The 16,133-nt window shown below is 38.8% G+C and overlaps 1 protein-coding gene across 1 annotated transcript in view; it reads right to left on the bottom strand.

Moving 5' to 3' along the window:
* Positions 1 to 16,133, bottom strand: part of BIRC6 (baculoviral IAP repeat containing 6) — a 175,142-nt gene that overhangs the window by 12,746 nt on the left and 146,263 nt on the right. The window contains exons 66-69 of the mRNA XM_019473244.1: positions 12,940 to 13,150; positions 3,082 to 3,227; positions 2,118 to 2,228; positions 699 to 916 (exon numbers count right to left, since the gene is read on the bottom strand). Coding sequence (XP_019328789.1) covers positions 699 to 916; positions 2,118 to 2,228; positions 3,082 to 3,227; positions 12,940 to 13,150 — 686 coding nt within the window. The remainder of the gene's footprint in view (positions 1 to 698; positions 917 to 2,117; positions 2,229 to 3,081; positions 3,228 to 12,939; positions 13,151 to 16,133) is intronic.

Here is a 16,133-nt window from a genome sequence, read left to right on the forward strand (position 1 = left end):
CCCCACTAATAAAAAAAAAAAAAAAAAAAAAAAGAGACAAAAAAAAAGACAGTTTTCAAAAAAATCCTTATATTTGTCACAGAGTTGAGATTTGTATAAGTTATAGGAAGCGCTTCATTTCCACGTGCTACTTATCAGAAAATACCATTAGACATCACAATCATGTGCAGGCTGTCAGTCTGTTCATTTTGATACTCTGGGTAAGCGAAGCCCTCTGCTAATGTTCATTTCTCCAGATTACAAATGGAAAGCGAAACAGAAGGAGCTAAAACTCTACCCCCTATTGGATGCTATTAATAGAATTTTTCTTCAAACTTCACGTCCAGAGATATTCAGTGTACTTCTCCATGCCTACTGCTTTTAATCAACTTAAATGGTCCTATGCAAAGATACACTTTGACCATAATGGAGTAACGAAATTAAACTTTCCCCCTTCAGAACAGCTGAAGAAGAATGCACCTTGTTCTGTGAAGTCTCCTTGGTTAACAGAGCACTCCTGGGGTAGATGGACTCTCCCTGCCCCCCGCCAAGTTATTGAGAAGTCAGGATCAGACTCTAAAATGCTACTACTGACGTTAAAGTTTGGACAGCAAAGTACGCATGAAATACTTCTGTTTTTTCTTAAGATTTAAGGCACCTTCTTAAACATTTATATGCCAAGCTGAAAGAGGGAAATAAAAATAACTTTGCTTCTTTACCTTCATAATGTCAAGCCGCTCCTCATCACAGCGTACAAAAACACTGGATGAAGATGACAGAGGCAGCGATGTTGAAAGAGTCACAGCTTCTTGAGCAAGACGTCGGGCTCTGGCAGCACTGTTGGCGTCACTTGCATTTTTTACCTGAGACATGTAGTGGTAATTTACTTTAAACCCCAATTTTCCATCATCATCTTCAGAAACCATTTCAAATGTATCTAGAAGAGAAGAAAATTTTAATGCATCAGGAAAAACAGTGAAGTTAACTAACAGGATTAGGCTTGGATAAAGATTCTGAGTATTAAAAGCAGGAAAGTTTAATTTGCATTACACTAATGCAAAAAATACGTATTTTGTGAGTTAACCTTGATCACAGAAAACAAAGCATTAACACTCCTGGGTCGAATTAATTTCTGCAGCAAATTTACAAGCTTTCACGTGCAACTTGTCAACGCCACTTCCGATTTGGAAAGCTACCAGCTACTCCAGACCAGGAATATAATGATACTTATGAATACATAATAATGCTAATAAGGCAATCAGTGTGAAGCAGAGTGCCAACAGTATTTACTTGTGTGGTGGTTGCAATGTTATTAAAGAATCATAAAAAATTACAGTCAAGCTAGGTTTTTTTAATCACTTACTACGCAAAATCTGCAGCACGGCTGCCAGGGTGAAAAGCTACCATTACAAACTTCCCTACCTCCTATTCTTGGCATACACTCCACAAGCATTTGTGAGGAAAATCCCTTACAAACACAACAGCAAAGAAATGTGATGGCAAATGCTGTCATTGCAACTCAAAAAATACTCATAGAACATGTTTTTGCAATAGTTTTATAGCTCTTTTTGGACGAGATACTATTTGTTCTTTATGAATTTTTTTTTTAACACGTTCCCTTTATGGCCAAAACACGCACCGACTCCCATCACATTTTCCAAATGCAACATATTGCACTCCATGAAAGGACACAATGACGTTTACTACGGTTTCATTTTAAAAAACACATTTTGATCTGAATTCTACTTCATTTAAAAAATAAAAGCTACATTAACAAACATATATATGCAGTTATATATGAGCTTTAAAAAAATCTACTAACATTTCAATATAATTTGAGGACTGACAAACACTTAAATCATTACTGGAATGAAAACATGAACACCAGCATTGAATTCATCTGGTCCCTTGAATTTATCTAGTGCATGCTTAAAACATTTCTATTAGTTGAAAGAGTGCATTAGTTCATAACCTGAAAATACAGACTTATATAATTTTCCATATGTGAAAAGTATCAGTGGTCACATATGGAAAAAAGTTGGTAACTTTCTAAAATAATTAGGGATTCAGTGCAACAGATTGCATATTTCTTAGGTATCTGCCTTCTAAGACACAAATATTCACACTTCTCAACCTACCAAACTGGAGTTTCTTCATGACGGCCACGTACTTTTCTTCAAGAGACCGTAAAACAGACAAAGGCTTGGGCTTCACAGCAGCCTTTTTGGAGTATTCAGCCATCTTCTTTTCTGTTACACAAAACGTGAGGGTTGGTTGTAGTTAATCATGTAATTTTGAGACAAATACAGCAAGCACTTGGGGATTATTTAACTTGAAATGACATTTTATGGTGACATTGTTTGCAGAGAAGTCTGAAAACTGGGGATCGCTCACAACATACAAATCTGTTTTTCTCACTACTATATATTTCATTATCTGAACAGCTTGAAGTAAATAAAGATCGTTATCTCAGCTCAGAAATAATTCATGACTACTGTTGCTATGAATATTCTTTTATTGTCTCTTCTAATTTTTTTTTTTAAATTTAAAATAGAAAGTATGACATACGCTTGTGTGGATGGACATTCACACATGCATTCTTGATGCATTCTCCAAAATCAGGAGCTGATTATACACGCCTTTTTCAAGTCCACTCCCCCAATTTAGCTACTTAATCTTTAGTTTTCTTTACTAGACAACCAGATGGTCCTTTGAATGTCTGCAGGTTCAATCCATGATTTAGATTTTTGTTCTGCATTCATCCAGTTAAGAGTTAGTCTAATTCATAAGATTCAGTTTTAACAGCAAAGGCTTCACTATCAAAGGTCAGGTATGTTGTCTTCTGCCAAGGCGGGGGGGAAGGTGCTACACAGCTGTGCTGGAAGTCGTGAGATGTACTCTCACTTACTTGAATTATTCTATTTCCTGATTGAAACATTTAAGACTACCACAAGGTTCCAACCGCCTTTGAAAATGTAGTCAGTGGTTGGGGGCAGGAGGGAAGTATTTATTCTTGCTTTTAAGCTAATTTATAAGTTACCTGTTAATGAATGTATTACAAATAAACACTATACAGTATTTATAGAAGTATTTCTATTTTACCTTGGTTTGCTTGGCGCAAACTGGTGGTAGCAGCATAAACTATCTCTGCAGTCTTTTGGATGTCTGGTACCAAAAGTGTCAGTCCCTCTGGTTCTTGATCAGAAGTATCTGGTTTTACTCCCGCTTTAGCTTTGTCTTTTTTAGACCTGTTTTTGGCAAAGAAATAGGATATAGCATGAGGGAATGTTTTTCAACCAGTCATACAGTACTCGGCATATTTGTCAACGGGGAAAAACACCACAGATTAAAGACCAAGATTAAAACAAGTCTTCTGAAATGGAATGTCCCTCTGTATCTCCAGGTTAATCACTGAACGCAGCAATCAGCTGTGACAATACTGAACATACAGTCTTGATTTGACAAACAGAAATACATCTGACATGAAGAGTAAAAATATGAACACAAGGCCAGTGATACCAGTATACTAGTTTCTGCTTCAACCATTTACCATTTTTGATTGTTAGGCCTGCATGCTGACCTTATGTTTGCACATTTTCAAGAAATACTAGAAAAGCTTACAAAATCAGCATAAGAAAGATCATGTCATGAATGTGCACTTCATCCACCCATGTAGATCCTGGTGCAAAATCAAGTCCTAAATAGGAATACAGAACTCTTTCCTATTCCACAATATGCTAGCGATTCTTTAAAATACACTAACGGTGTATTTTAGGTATTATTTTAGCACTAGGAAGCCTCTAGTAAAAATTCACAGTATGTCTATGAACTGCAACCCAGGCATCACAAGAGAGTGGGTCAAAAATGAAGTTTGTGTCTCTCTGCAGTTCTCTTCTGGGCTATAAATTTAAGACCTTTTATTTCAAGAAACAGTTTAATGTAACAATTTTTAAAGTCTTACAAATATAGAAGGCGCTTATATTATATTGGATGTTGTTTATAATCAATGTATTGCAAATTAAAATGTCAAGTTAAACACCTCAAATTTTTATAATGAAATAATTTGAAAATACAGTATACACTAACACTGTTGTTTGATAGAAGCTAGTTGCCTAGTATTTTAAGATATATTTAAATATTTTGATTGTGATAACCCAGTCTTTACTAGACATGGTATTCGATAACACTGTAACCTAAATGTATATATTTAAAAGCTGCTATGTTTTAAGAGCTAGCATAAATTTACATTGTTATCCCGCAAAACTTAAGAGATTGTAATGCTAACAGCCCCCAAATTATTTTACTGTCATTTCTGTATTTTTTTTGTTTTAATAGCACTTGTTCATTTTAAGATCCAAACAGGTTCAACAGCCAAGAAGCACTGGTTTTCTCTTTCCCACTACCATACCTAGAAGCAAAACAGAAAGCTACCTACACAAGAAAAATTAGCAATTTAATGCTTTGATGTCCCAAACATACTTTAGCAACTACCAAATACTATATCCCTTCTGTATTTTAATCTAGACTGAAATCACGCATAAAGAATGAGTCTCAACTACCCAGTAGAGGTGATTACAGTAATACTGAAAGTCTTTGTACTACCTAATCAAATGAGAATACCCCTAGAGTGCATTAATAACAATTCATTACTGCACCATGGAATATTTTCCCTGTTCCAGATTTAATCCAAAACGACGTTAGCCCGTTGTTGACTTCGAGCAATACTGAGCTTTCAGGTGCTCAAAGTCAGGAGGAAAGCATCAGAGCCAAACAGTGTCATTCAGCGTTTGAGGAACAGTTTAAGACAAAGGAGCAGCAGCTACCTCTCCCACTCATACTTTCCAAAATCCTCATCGCTGCCTTCTTCCTTGTGGAAATCTAAGCCAGTATTTTTAGAATAACCTAAAAATGTCTATTTAAGCCCACTAAACCTCAGTGATACCTGTTTTAACATCACAGGCATGCTAGCAGCCACCAGTCCCAAGAAAGGTGTACAGATTTAGAACTGCTTGCTGTTGATGTAGAATCCTTAAGCTATTTGCTACAAAACCCTTGGAGAAATTTTGACTCAAATGAAATGTCAGTGGGCTTATCCAAGAGAGAGATGTGTGAAAAGCAACGAAAATGTGACTGGTGAAGATACTGAAAGTGAAATTAATTCTTACAAATTTATTTTCAAGACAGTCATCTTGTAGGGCTTTTACCTTCCCCATGGTTTTACAATTTAGACTACCAGCCTTTTCCTCCTACTTGGTCTTAGAGTAAAACAAAAATTAAAGTGTTGGCCTCATTAGACAAAAGGCTTAACCACATGCTTAAAACCTCCTACAGATATACTGAGTTACTGACAGTCAACCACCTAAGCAGACAGGGACTATGTATCTAGTTGAAGCAGTAGGAAAAGGAGACATCTACTCAAACACAAATTCTATTTGGTATATCAAATTCTATTAATTTCCGCTCCTTCCCCCTGCTGTCCGAACACAGTTAACAAGTGTTAACTGTTAAGTGTGATAGCACTTTTTAACTATCAGAAGAGAGCATATTTTCTTAATGTCCCTTTTGCCACCAATACAACTATTCTGTCCACTGTTATCCTGAGCAAAATAGACAAAAAACCCCACCCCTCAGAATATACCTTTTAAATCAAGGGTTGGCAGAACAGCTCTACCTTGTCACCTGTAGGTATCTGGAGCTTGTGTGATGATCTACTTTACCAGGCTGCCTAACTCCCCAGTCAGGCCAGAACTCGGACTGCATAAAAGCAGTTTAGGTAGCGAAGTGCAGGAGTGATTTCACCTTGGATACCAAGAAGAAGCCAGGTCTCATATTTGACCTTGATTCTGCCTAATCAGGGATTTCAGTCAGGTTCTTAGTGAGTATAAGCTAGCTGGCATCACAAAACCCCCAAATCAGATATACTGCCTCATCAACATTTAGTTTCTTCACACAAATCATGCTTGTATATCCTAATGGTTAGGGTAAAGATAATTTTTTTCTCCTTTGGGGAAAAACCCAACTGATACTGCCGTAACTTGTAAGACTCCTATTAATGACGACCTCCATTTTTTCTTCCCTCATTTTGCCTTCCCACCCTTGTTTGATGCAAATCTTTTGCTGTCTAAGAAAGAATACCAACTTTGCGCGATTAATCCTGCACAGTTCGTAAGATGTCACTACGTGACCTGCTTTACATATTTAGTGTTATACACAATGATTTGGAGATATTTAACAATACCTTACAGCTTGTCAGTTTACTTACAATCAACATATGATAAATCAAGTAGTTCCCTAGACTCTAGATTGGGAAAATCTGTCAAAGGTTCCCCAGTGGTATATATTTTCACACTGATTATAACTTGCAAAGTTCACACAGTTTTGTCATCTCTAGCCATCTCAGACAGAACTGAATTTCATTGCAGACATGAGCTATTACACTTCATTTTATATTTCTTTTACATTAGAAGACCACAGCAGCCCTTTCTAAAATAATATCCTTACAATATGGTTTATCATGACTATTAGATAAATGCAATTTAAAGAAAATTAGATTAGGTACAGTATAAGATTAAAATCTCATGTGAAACAGCCCTGGAACTGCAGATGGAGGTGTGCAGCTGCTCCAGATACCCATCTCTCTGATTAACAATACACCCTGGTCTGGAAAATCTAGAAGTCTTTATCTAGTTTCTTAAACTATATGGTTATAAAAGGGGAGAGACACAAACGTAATTCAAAGCCCTGTGAAAAAGCTGAATGGGTTTTACATATAACCGATGCACAGATGAATCTTACAACACTTGGAGAAGTAAAGGTCAAAGGCTCTTGCAGCCTCTGTAAGCCTGCTGTGGCCTATCGGCCTGCTGTATGGATCTTAAGTAATAAATACTTTAACAGGCTTTGTTAGGTTTGGTCTTGGAGGTGGGAAGCAGGACTTTCAGGGCAGTGCAAATGTTACTCTAAGGACAGAATTACAGCAATACCGAAGATGATTTTTTAGTCCCCAAACCCATTTCTTGGTGTAATCTGAAACAAATGGTATTACTTTGTGTGCACGTGAAAAAGCAACCCGGTGACCATTCTACCATTTGTGAGCATGTATAACCAAATTATTAGTTGAGAAAACGTCATCCTCTCTTCTTGGTATCATCTCCGCTTTTATACTGCTGCTGCACTCCTGCCTGGATTCAGAGCCGCAGCGAGCTCTCTCCAAGCCGTGCGTGATACACAAGTGTTTCAGAGGGACAGGTAGAGTCCCAGCTCGAGACAGGGAGTTGCTGGGAATTACAAGGCTCTCCCCCAAAAAATACAAATGAGAAGGTGAAATACCAAAATTAAAGTAATAAAGCCAGTAAGATCCTTCCCTCCACTCTAGCAGCCTGCATATAAATTTATGTATGCAGATAAACTAACGGTGTCGTCAAACTCCTGAGCTCTAATTTTATGTTTTTCAATGGTATTCCAATGAAATATGAGAACCAATAATACTCAAACTAAGGCTTTTGCTGTACATTTTCTCTACTTTAAGAAAACATTTAAATGTCTGTGTTGTACTGTACATTTCTTTCCATCAAGATTCTGCATGTGAAGCAAAATTTAATGCAGTTATTTAATACAGGCCAAACCTTTATCTAAACATTACAATTTTCAGAGTGGAGGAGGAGCCAATTATTTAATTTAGACTTAGAAACTTCCCCATACAGTTTTTCAACCATTGAAGAAAAAGCAGACAAAATCATGTCAACTCATATTTAAAGGGATGACAGTCACTAATGTATTTGCTAGAAGAGACAGCTGTGTACACGCTAATAATTTAAGCCATTAATTTAGCTTGTGCTAGAAGATGACAGCCTTCTCTTCATGCTGTGCTAAATGAATAATGAATGATACACTCCCCAGGCAACTTTAATTTTTAAAGCCAATACTGATACTTACTCACCCATGCCTGATACTTGGAGGTAAACGTGATGCTACGGAATGATACCTTTATCAAAGTATTCGCAAGATAAAGCCAATGAACCGTTCAGCCCCTCTGTACTACAGAGATGGTGCTTATAGCAGAATTCTGCTCAGTTTTATACTGACGCTCACTGTGTCGGGAGAAAACTGCCATAGGTTTGCAACCGTGGTATCACTCAAGTCGTCATGGTCCCCCATCTTCTAGTAGGTTTCCACAGGTACCAAGTAGAAGTTCGTTCCTTCTAGTAATTCACAGATTCTTAAACCAATCTCCTGAAATCAGGCAAAACAAGCAAGGGACCGTGCCTTTGCAAATAAACGCTGGTGAAAGCTAGTAACCTCCTCTGAGATGGCTCCGCATACTCCTCCTTGGGGCTTCGAGCACTGCATTTACAGGTGCCAAACTGAAGCATCCCAAACCAGCAAAGGCTGCAGGACTGCTCCCTGCAGCCAACCATCAGCTCCGAACGTGAGCTTGAGTGCAGCAAAAGAAACTGACAGTTGTTTTGCCTTTTAAAGAAAAATAAATTAAAACAAATTAGGCCTCAATTCCTGGGACCCAATTATAAAGAAGAATTTTTGTTTGCAAAATGCACCGTTTCACATAGAAGTTCTGCAAAATAACAGTGAAGACAATGAAAAGCCATAGCCGGGAAAATGCCTCGGGCCTACCTGGTTGTATTCTAGCATCCCCATGCCACAGAAAAACATCCAGGTCATAAGAACAATGTGATGGGCAGGGCTGATACATTCAGACAACCTCAGAACTGGCAAGATTAACCCTTAGCAGCAGTGTGACAAGCGACAGAAGTGTGAAGGTGACAGAATTCAGATCTCCCTCAAGCAGTTATCATGGGGGTGGCCGGGGTGATGTGGAAAGGGAAAGCGTAGTTAGGAATTTTAGACACAGGCTTGCTATACTCCACGTTACACAAATAAGCCATCGGCTTATTTTGCCAAATTTAACAATTTGCCATGAAGCTCAGCTAGCAGATGGTAGTTCAGACGAGCCTGCTTTGCTACACAGCAGCAGTTCTCTGCAGCAGAGGGCTCAGCCATCACAACAAACAAATGTCTCAAACTCAGCCCTTGTGGCAACCCATTACACAAGCCTGACCACTCTCAAATTAGTGATGGCTTTTGACTCCCTAGCAGTCCAACAAACAGTCGTGAGAAATCATCTCACACCTAAATGTCTTCTCCATTATCCATAATTTTCCCCATTTTCCAATAGACTATTATGGCCTTTGAAAGGAAATGAAATCAAATGCCAACTGGAATCCAAACCCAAAAATGTTCCCCTTCAAATTCTGGATCCAAGCGGACACTCTTGCTCCAACATGGAGACGACAGTCGGTAGACATGCAAGTAGAACTGCTGTTCAGATAATGGAAAGTTTTGTCTTTGAAAGCAGATGCCGTAATTATGTTGTTGTTCTGACATTTGACCTAAAAAGGGCAGCAGATTGTCCCATTTAAGAAATTCATGCCAACACTTGCTTATACTGCTGGCAAACCTTCAACTAAAATGCTGAGAATTAAAACCTTCCACCCCAATGATTCCAGGCTGTTCAGGCTGTTGGTGTTTTCATCCTTGCCTACATACTGCTTTAAAGACAAACAGTGTTATGCTTAAATCAACCAGTGAAAGACAAGATTTCTTTTTGTGCTGATGTATCAAAGTAATACAAGAAAATTGTACAGATAATGTAACTGAACCAACCATGGAATTTTTATCAAATTCATCAATTATGAAAATAATACCGACTGTGCTTCTAGAACTGTTCTTAGTTTTCAGATCCTAAGCTGACACCGAAGAACTAGTCACACCGGTGCTTCTAGACTGTTCTTAGTTTTCAGAACCTAAGCTGACACCGAAGAACTAGTCACACCGTATTTTATTTTACCAAATTAAAAAAAGCTTATGACTAGTAGTCATGTGCCATTCTCACAAAGAAACTTTTTAGACTTCAACCTGGGTAAGTGACACGAGAAGATACAGGTTTCCATGCCCATTAAATCTGAGGCTAACAGATGACCAGACTAGCAAAAAAAAATACAAGTAATTGTGGTGGAGAATTTTATACATACATCTATACTGAAAATGGATTACACAGAAGCAAAATGTATTTTCTTTTCTATTTTAAGAAGATTACTTATACTGTGATCTACATAATATTGCCAGCAAGCACAAGCCGACATTTTTAGATGGGTATCCAACATAAAGAACTGTTATATGTCCTTCCTAATTCTGTTTCTTTTGCATTAAGTCAGCAAAAAAAATCCCACCACAAGTACATAACATGCTTGATATGCAAGACTAGCAATCTCAGTCAAGAAGGATTAGAGAAATTCACAGGTAAAGTCTAGTCCACCAGGAGTTACTAGAAAGAGTTCCCAATAATGGGATTTCTGCTCAGAAAATCTCTCAGGTATTGGTTGGTAAATATTGTCAGTTTATAGTGGGAGGAAGAACATTCTACACACGCCTTTTCCTGACATTATATTTACCTTCTTTTCATGATGTTTCAGCATACGCTTAGGGACAGCACTAAATTTTGCAGGGCAGGATGGCTATTATTTCTTAACAAGCCATCTTTAAATTGGAAGCAAGTAAACAGAATCAAGAAACCACTTAATTGCTGGAAGCAGAAAATTATTAAAAGAAAGAAATGAAAAATTATATTGCAGCATTTGCTTTTCCAACTCCCTCCCTCAGGGCAGAAAAAGATGATTCAGCCATTAAACCCCCCCAAATCCTCAGTACTGGGAACTAGAACGGTTGAAGACATACAGAAACAAAGATGGAAAGTGGCTTGTGAAATCTGTACCAACTACAGCACCTCCCAGAGGCAGGAGGTACTGGGAGGCATGCCGGGGTTACTTCCTTCTGTGTGTGCTAGTCTGGTGACTGTCCCTTCAAACAGCAACCACGTTGCAGCACTGACTTAATCGGTCAAATGACTAAAAACCAGGCCCTCTCAGGCTTGTATCCCGGCCTGTGAGCCGTAACAGAAGTGCAACATTTCACAGAAGGTGACAGTCAGATCTCAGTGATAGCGGCATTTCTGAAGATGAGAAGCCATAGTTTTGCAGTGTGAGAATTGATGATGAAAGCAACCATAAAGTAACGCTGTGTGAATCACTCAGAAGTGCTCTGAGAAGATGACTCGACCTTTGGAACAGTCAGAAAAGGCAAAAGAAACATCAGGAAGGTAAGAGTTTTTGCCTGTTAAAATAATACAAAGCTGTGCTGTATTTATCCAGAACGTTCAGTTTTTCTTTGTCAAAGGCGAGTATTTAGAGGGAAAACTAATTTAGCAGTATGGGTACTGGTTGTTACTGAGTAGAACAGGAAAAAGACTGCCAGCCTACATTTTATTCTTCTCCAACATCTATGGCCCAACCAGCCAGGGGGATAATAGGACAATAATACCAGGTTTGACAAAGCAAAACTGTCTTGTAACTGCGGACTACACCAAAATCATCAAGGAAGAAAAACAGCTAACAATTAGACTGGGCTCACACATTCCCTGGAAGAGAATCTGTGCCTATTATTGCCTTTATAACCATTTTACAAAGGGAGTTACCTAGAGGCTGGTCTATGGTTACTGAACAAAACGGTCATTTGCGGTTTGTCTGTGTGCGTTTCCTTAAGAAGTCGGCTGAACTCTGGAAGGTGTGCAGAACAAGCTCATACAGCATTATACTGCAACGCTTACACAGCCCGATGGCATCACAGCCGAGGCAAACTTTTTAGCAGGGCCTGTTGCGACAGGACAAGGGGGAATGGCTTTAAATGAAAGGGGGGTAGATTTAGACTAGATATAAGGAAGAAATTTTTTACGCTGAGGGTGGTGAAACACTGGCACAGGTTGCCCAGAGAGGTGGTGGATGCCCCATCCCTGGAAACATTCAAGGTCAGGTTGGACGGGGCTCTGAGCAGCCTGATCTGGTTGAAGATGTCCCTGCCCACGGCAGGGAGGTTGGACTAAATGACCTTTAAAGGTCCCTTCCAACCCAAACTATTCTATGATTCTACGAGATGGGATATTCAGATACTTTTCCATTTGTTTGCTAATTGCTCTGCCAGACTGCAAGTGTTTGACAAGAACTTTCAGAGAGTTTCTCAGAGGAGGCTGGAAGACCACGAAGCCTGGCAGGGATGGCTCCAGGGCATTAGTTTGCAATTTCACATCATCTTTAGCATACTGGCTCACCCCTGGCACCTGTGCTAATGGAGAAACTAACTGTCATAAAATCACCAATGCATGGAAACATGCTTTTCATATGTAACACCAACAGACACCACGAGTCAAAAATTTTCAGCCATCTCTATAGAGTTAGGGTTCTCACCACAAATTGCTCCCAAAACTTTTGCCTCCTGAACTTTATTCTTCCTGACAGAAGCCAAAGGCTTCTCTCCTAACCGGTTAGCCTCCGACAAAGAATCCGTTGAGAAACCTGGTCCTTACTCAATGGGTAAAGCGGCACAGAAGCATACGGAAGATAACTGGGACACTTCTTCTAAAAACTACCATTTGGTTTGGCCCTCCCCGACCCCATTCTTTACAGAACAGGCTTGTTCAACAGCTCCTGAGGAATGCTCCTGCCTTCAGACTGACAGCAGGAAATGCACAGTCCTGCAAACAGAAGATTCACCTCATTGAAGAGGGAAAGAAATTAAAGAAAGATTTGAAGCTCCCAGATTCTTGAGCAGCAATCCTCTTTCTGATCAGCGGGCAGTTACCGATGAAAAGAGAAGAGTATGCAAACCTACCAGCTTCTTTGCGTCATACGAAAAAAATTCCTTGTAAATAGTAAAACAGAATATAGACATATAAACATAAATCTAGATCAAACAGATGGTACGTTCTCACTCGGGACTGCAGCACCCGTTCAGATAAATATACAGAACTGAATCTTCCTTCACGTCTATATTCATAATATGTAGGTGCACAACACAGTTTAAAGGAAGGTTAGGGATGATAAAAGTGATTACCTCAGTCGGTTGGTATAGGTATCTACACAGGTCTTCATTTTAGCCAACAAAGTCCCAACAGAAGCTTGTGACTCCAACTGTTCTTCTTCCTCTTCGCTATTTTCTCCCGACAGAGGAAGCAGTAATGGTACCATCGATGTGCAGGATGCAATAGCACGGAGTAATTCTAGCAGGGCTCGGTAAAGGGGAACATGCCGGGCCATATCCAAAACTAAGAGAGAAAAACAGTTTACAAAAATTACTAAAATTGAAGACGACCCTTCCACTCTTAGTACAGATGTTTTAAATAGAAAAGCTAGATTTTAATAAGTATTAAAATATTAATGACATTTAACGATAAAATACAGTATTTTATAATACCAATTTATAAGTTACTTTTTAATGGACTTGTCCAGAAAAAATCGGATAAGATACCTGGGAAAACAAAAGTTAGCAAAAGACACAAGAGGACAAAGATGCTACCGAGGAACAGAACAGGATTACCACATGCTATGTTCATTTCTAGCAGCTTGATATACAATCCTGGCTCAAGTTGTATGCCAACAGTAATCACAAACAAGTATCTATGGAGGAAAAATTGTAACCTATGGTGTAGCAGGGTAGCATTTGCCGATTCTAATAGCATAAGCATTAATAAAGAAAGATTTTCGTATCACCCACTATTCATAGTTATCTTCTCCTTAGGGAAAATTTGTCTGCATTATTGCAGGAATATTTATGGTCATGAAATAAATGAAGTTATCTACTGAGAAGTCCAGCTTGCTTCTTTTCATGGAGAAAGTGTCATTTTAAAAACCATTATGCATTCTTCAGAGCATGCAAAGGCTCTGAAGAAGATGCAAATTTTATCTGCATACATATGAACCACAAAACAGTAAAGATGAGTAAGAATTAGGCAGGCAAACCTCACTGTCTTAGTGTTGCTCAGTGTGATGTATATATATTATAGAAGTAACTGTGGGTAGAATATAGATAGCAGAGAAAGGAAAGACTAGGAAAGACAGGCAGAGACACACAATTCTAATGGATTCTCTAGCACCACATTGTTTATTTTTCTTTTCCACTTGCTTGGACAAATATGTAATGGATGTCATTTCAACTGACTTTGTATCATTAATAGAAATCCTGAAAATGTAGCAATACACAGATACTTTAACACAGCTGCTTCCTCTGTCCCTAGGACATGCTATTTTTAACTTAACTGCAGAAAAAAATTGCTCTGGTTCAAAGTATTTACAAATGGCCGAGTTTATGATAAAATAAATTTATGCTTTTTCCAGCAAAAAAACCCCAACAAACAAAAAGCCCCTGACAACTCGTGTTAGGACAGAACAAAGCATAGAAGAACTCTTTAATGTTTCATTTAGCACATCTCACCCTCCAAGCCAAAGCATATCACAAGCTTTCATCTCCCGTCACCAAACCCTTTGCTCTAAATACAGCATGATGGGACAGTATAAATGGCCAAGCAAAATTCAACAAGCAGGTTTATCCAGGTTTAAAGCTGGATTTATCTCTACCAAGAGTGCTTTGATCAACAGCTTGCTATTCATATTTTGCAACTATTACAATGGCACAAACTCTTAACTGGGTGAACTTCCGTTGTGTTGAACAGGAAGAAAATTTACTGAAACAAAGCATTAATCTGTCAGGCCTGGTATCATGGCTGTAGAAATATCCTGTGTCAAAATATTCCGTATATTTAAAGCAAACTCCATTGAATTTAAACATTTACATTAAGAAAACTGGTTTCAATTATCTGACGATTCTTACATTTAATACAATTTTTAATATATATTTCTCTCTCTCTCTCTCCATTCCTTATGCTCAGTCTCTAGTCAACAATGATTGCCCACAGAAAAATCCCCACAATGTGTAAAATGGCCTTAAAATAAACACGAATAGATCTGATGTGTGAATTAAAAAAAAAAAAAAGAAAAAAGAAAAAAGGTGTGTGGGGGGGAGAGCAGGGCAAAAGAAAGGGAGAAAGGGAGACCATAAAATCCCATAGCGTAGCCCTCGCCAGAAACCACCTCCCACCTGTAGTGCTAAAGATCAAGCAGCTCCTCAATTTAATCAATAGCTGTTTATTATGAAGATAGTGAGTGAAGGAGAGATATGACCTCTTAGATAACCACAGCATTTCACTTCTGGAAAGCTTTTATTTATTTATTTTAACCATGAAATATTCATGAGGCTAGAATATATAATTTCAAATCCTTCAATGCTTGCTTGCCCTCTCCTTTGCTAAATGGATAGTTAAATTCAAAATTACGGTCAGGAGGGAAACTGAACTGACATAACTTTAAAATGGGAATGTTTTCCAGAAAGATAGGAGAGAATTTCTGGTTTTAGCAGATTCAACTCACTATAATTTGAATAGCATAAGCACATCTTAAATATGTCAGAATTATTTTATATGGTTACTTCAGTTGTATAAGAAGGCATCGGATTTATACGGGCACGCACGTAAGCACACCAAACTGCAAATACACAGCATTCCTAAGAAAATGAAAACGGGAGATTAAAATTCTTGGCTTTGTAAAAATGACAGATGGATATATTATCCAGGATTCTCTGTTATCCCAAAGTCAAAAACGTTATTAAATAATGACAAATATCTTTTCCAAACAGCTCAGTTTGGTGCTCTCAGACTCCCACACTGAGTATGCCTGGACCGTCCCGGCTGTTAGGCACACACAAACTGTGGGGTCTTTCACATCTGTCCATTTTTGTGCTGTCGGTGCTCCCCGATTCTGGGGGCAGTGAACTGCTGAGGAAGGCCCAACCCCCAGCACCAGGGACCAGTTCAGAAGCTCCCCCTTGTTGACTCTCAAGCAGAACTGCTGCCCGAGAGCGCCTATCTGAACTTTTGCTAGGTTTCTTGAGCATTTCTTCAAATGACTACCATATGCCACGAACTTACATCAGAAGAGAGGTAAAGATTAAATTATTTTATTACCAGACTCAGAGCAGGGATTTGCACTCAGTTTTTAGCCTGCTTCCTTGTCTGCCTTAAACAGGGCCGGCAGGACAGGGCCGCCTGGCGACAACAGCATTGTCTCAGAAAAGGCTCCAAAACCAGTGCCTGGAACGTGGCTTTTGCACCGCCTGACCCACTCCGCTTCCCTCGTGAGCTTCCTATGTGCTTCTCAACTTGCATTCAGTAAACACACATTAAGGTCTCACCTTTT

The sequence above is a fragment of the Aptenodytes forsteri genome, unplaced genomic scaffold, assembly GCF_000699145.1.
Source record: "Aptenodytes forsteri isolate BGI_AS27 unplaced genomic scaffold, ASM69914v1 Scaffold309, whole genome shotgun sequence".
Lineage (NCBI taxonomy): Eukaryota > Metazoa > Chordata > Aves > Sphenisciformes > Spheniscidae > Aptenodytes > Aptenodytes forsteri.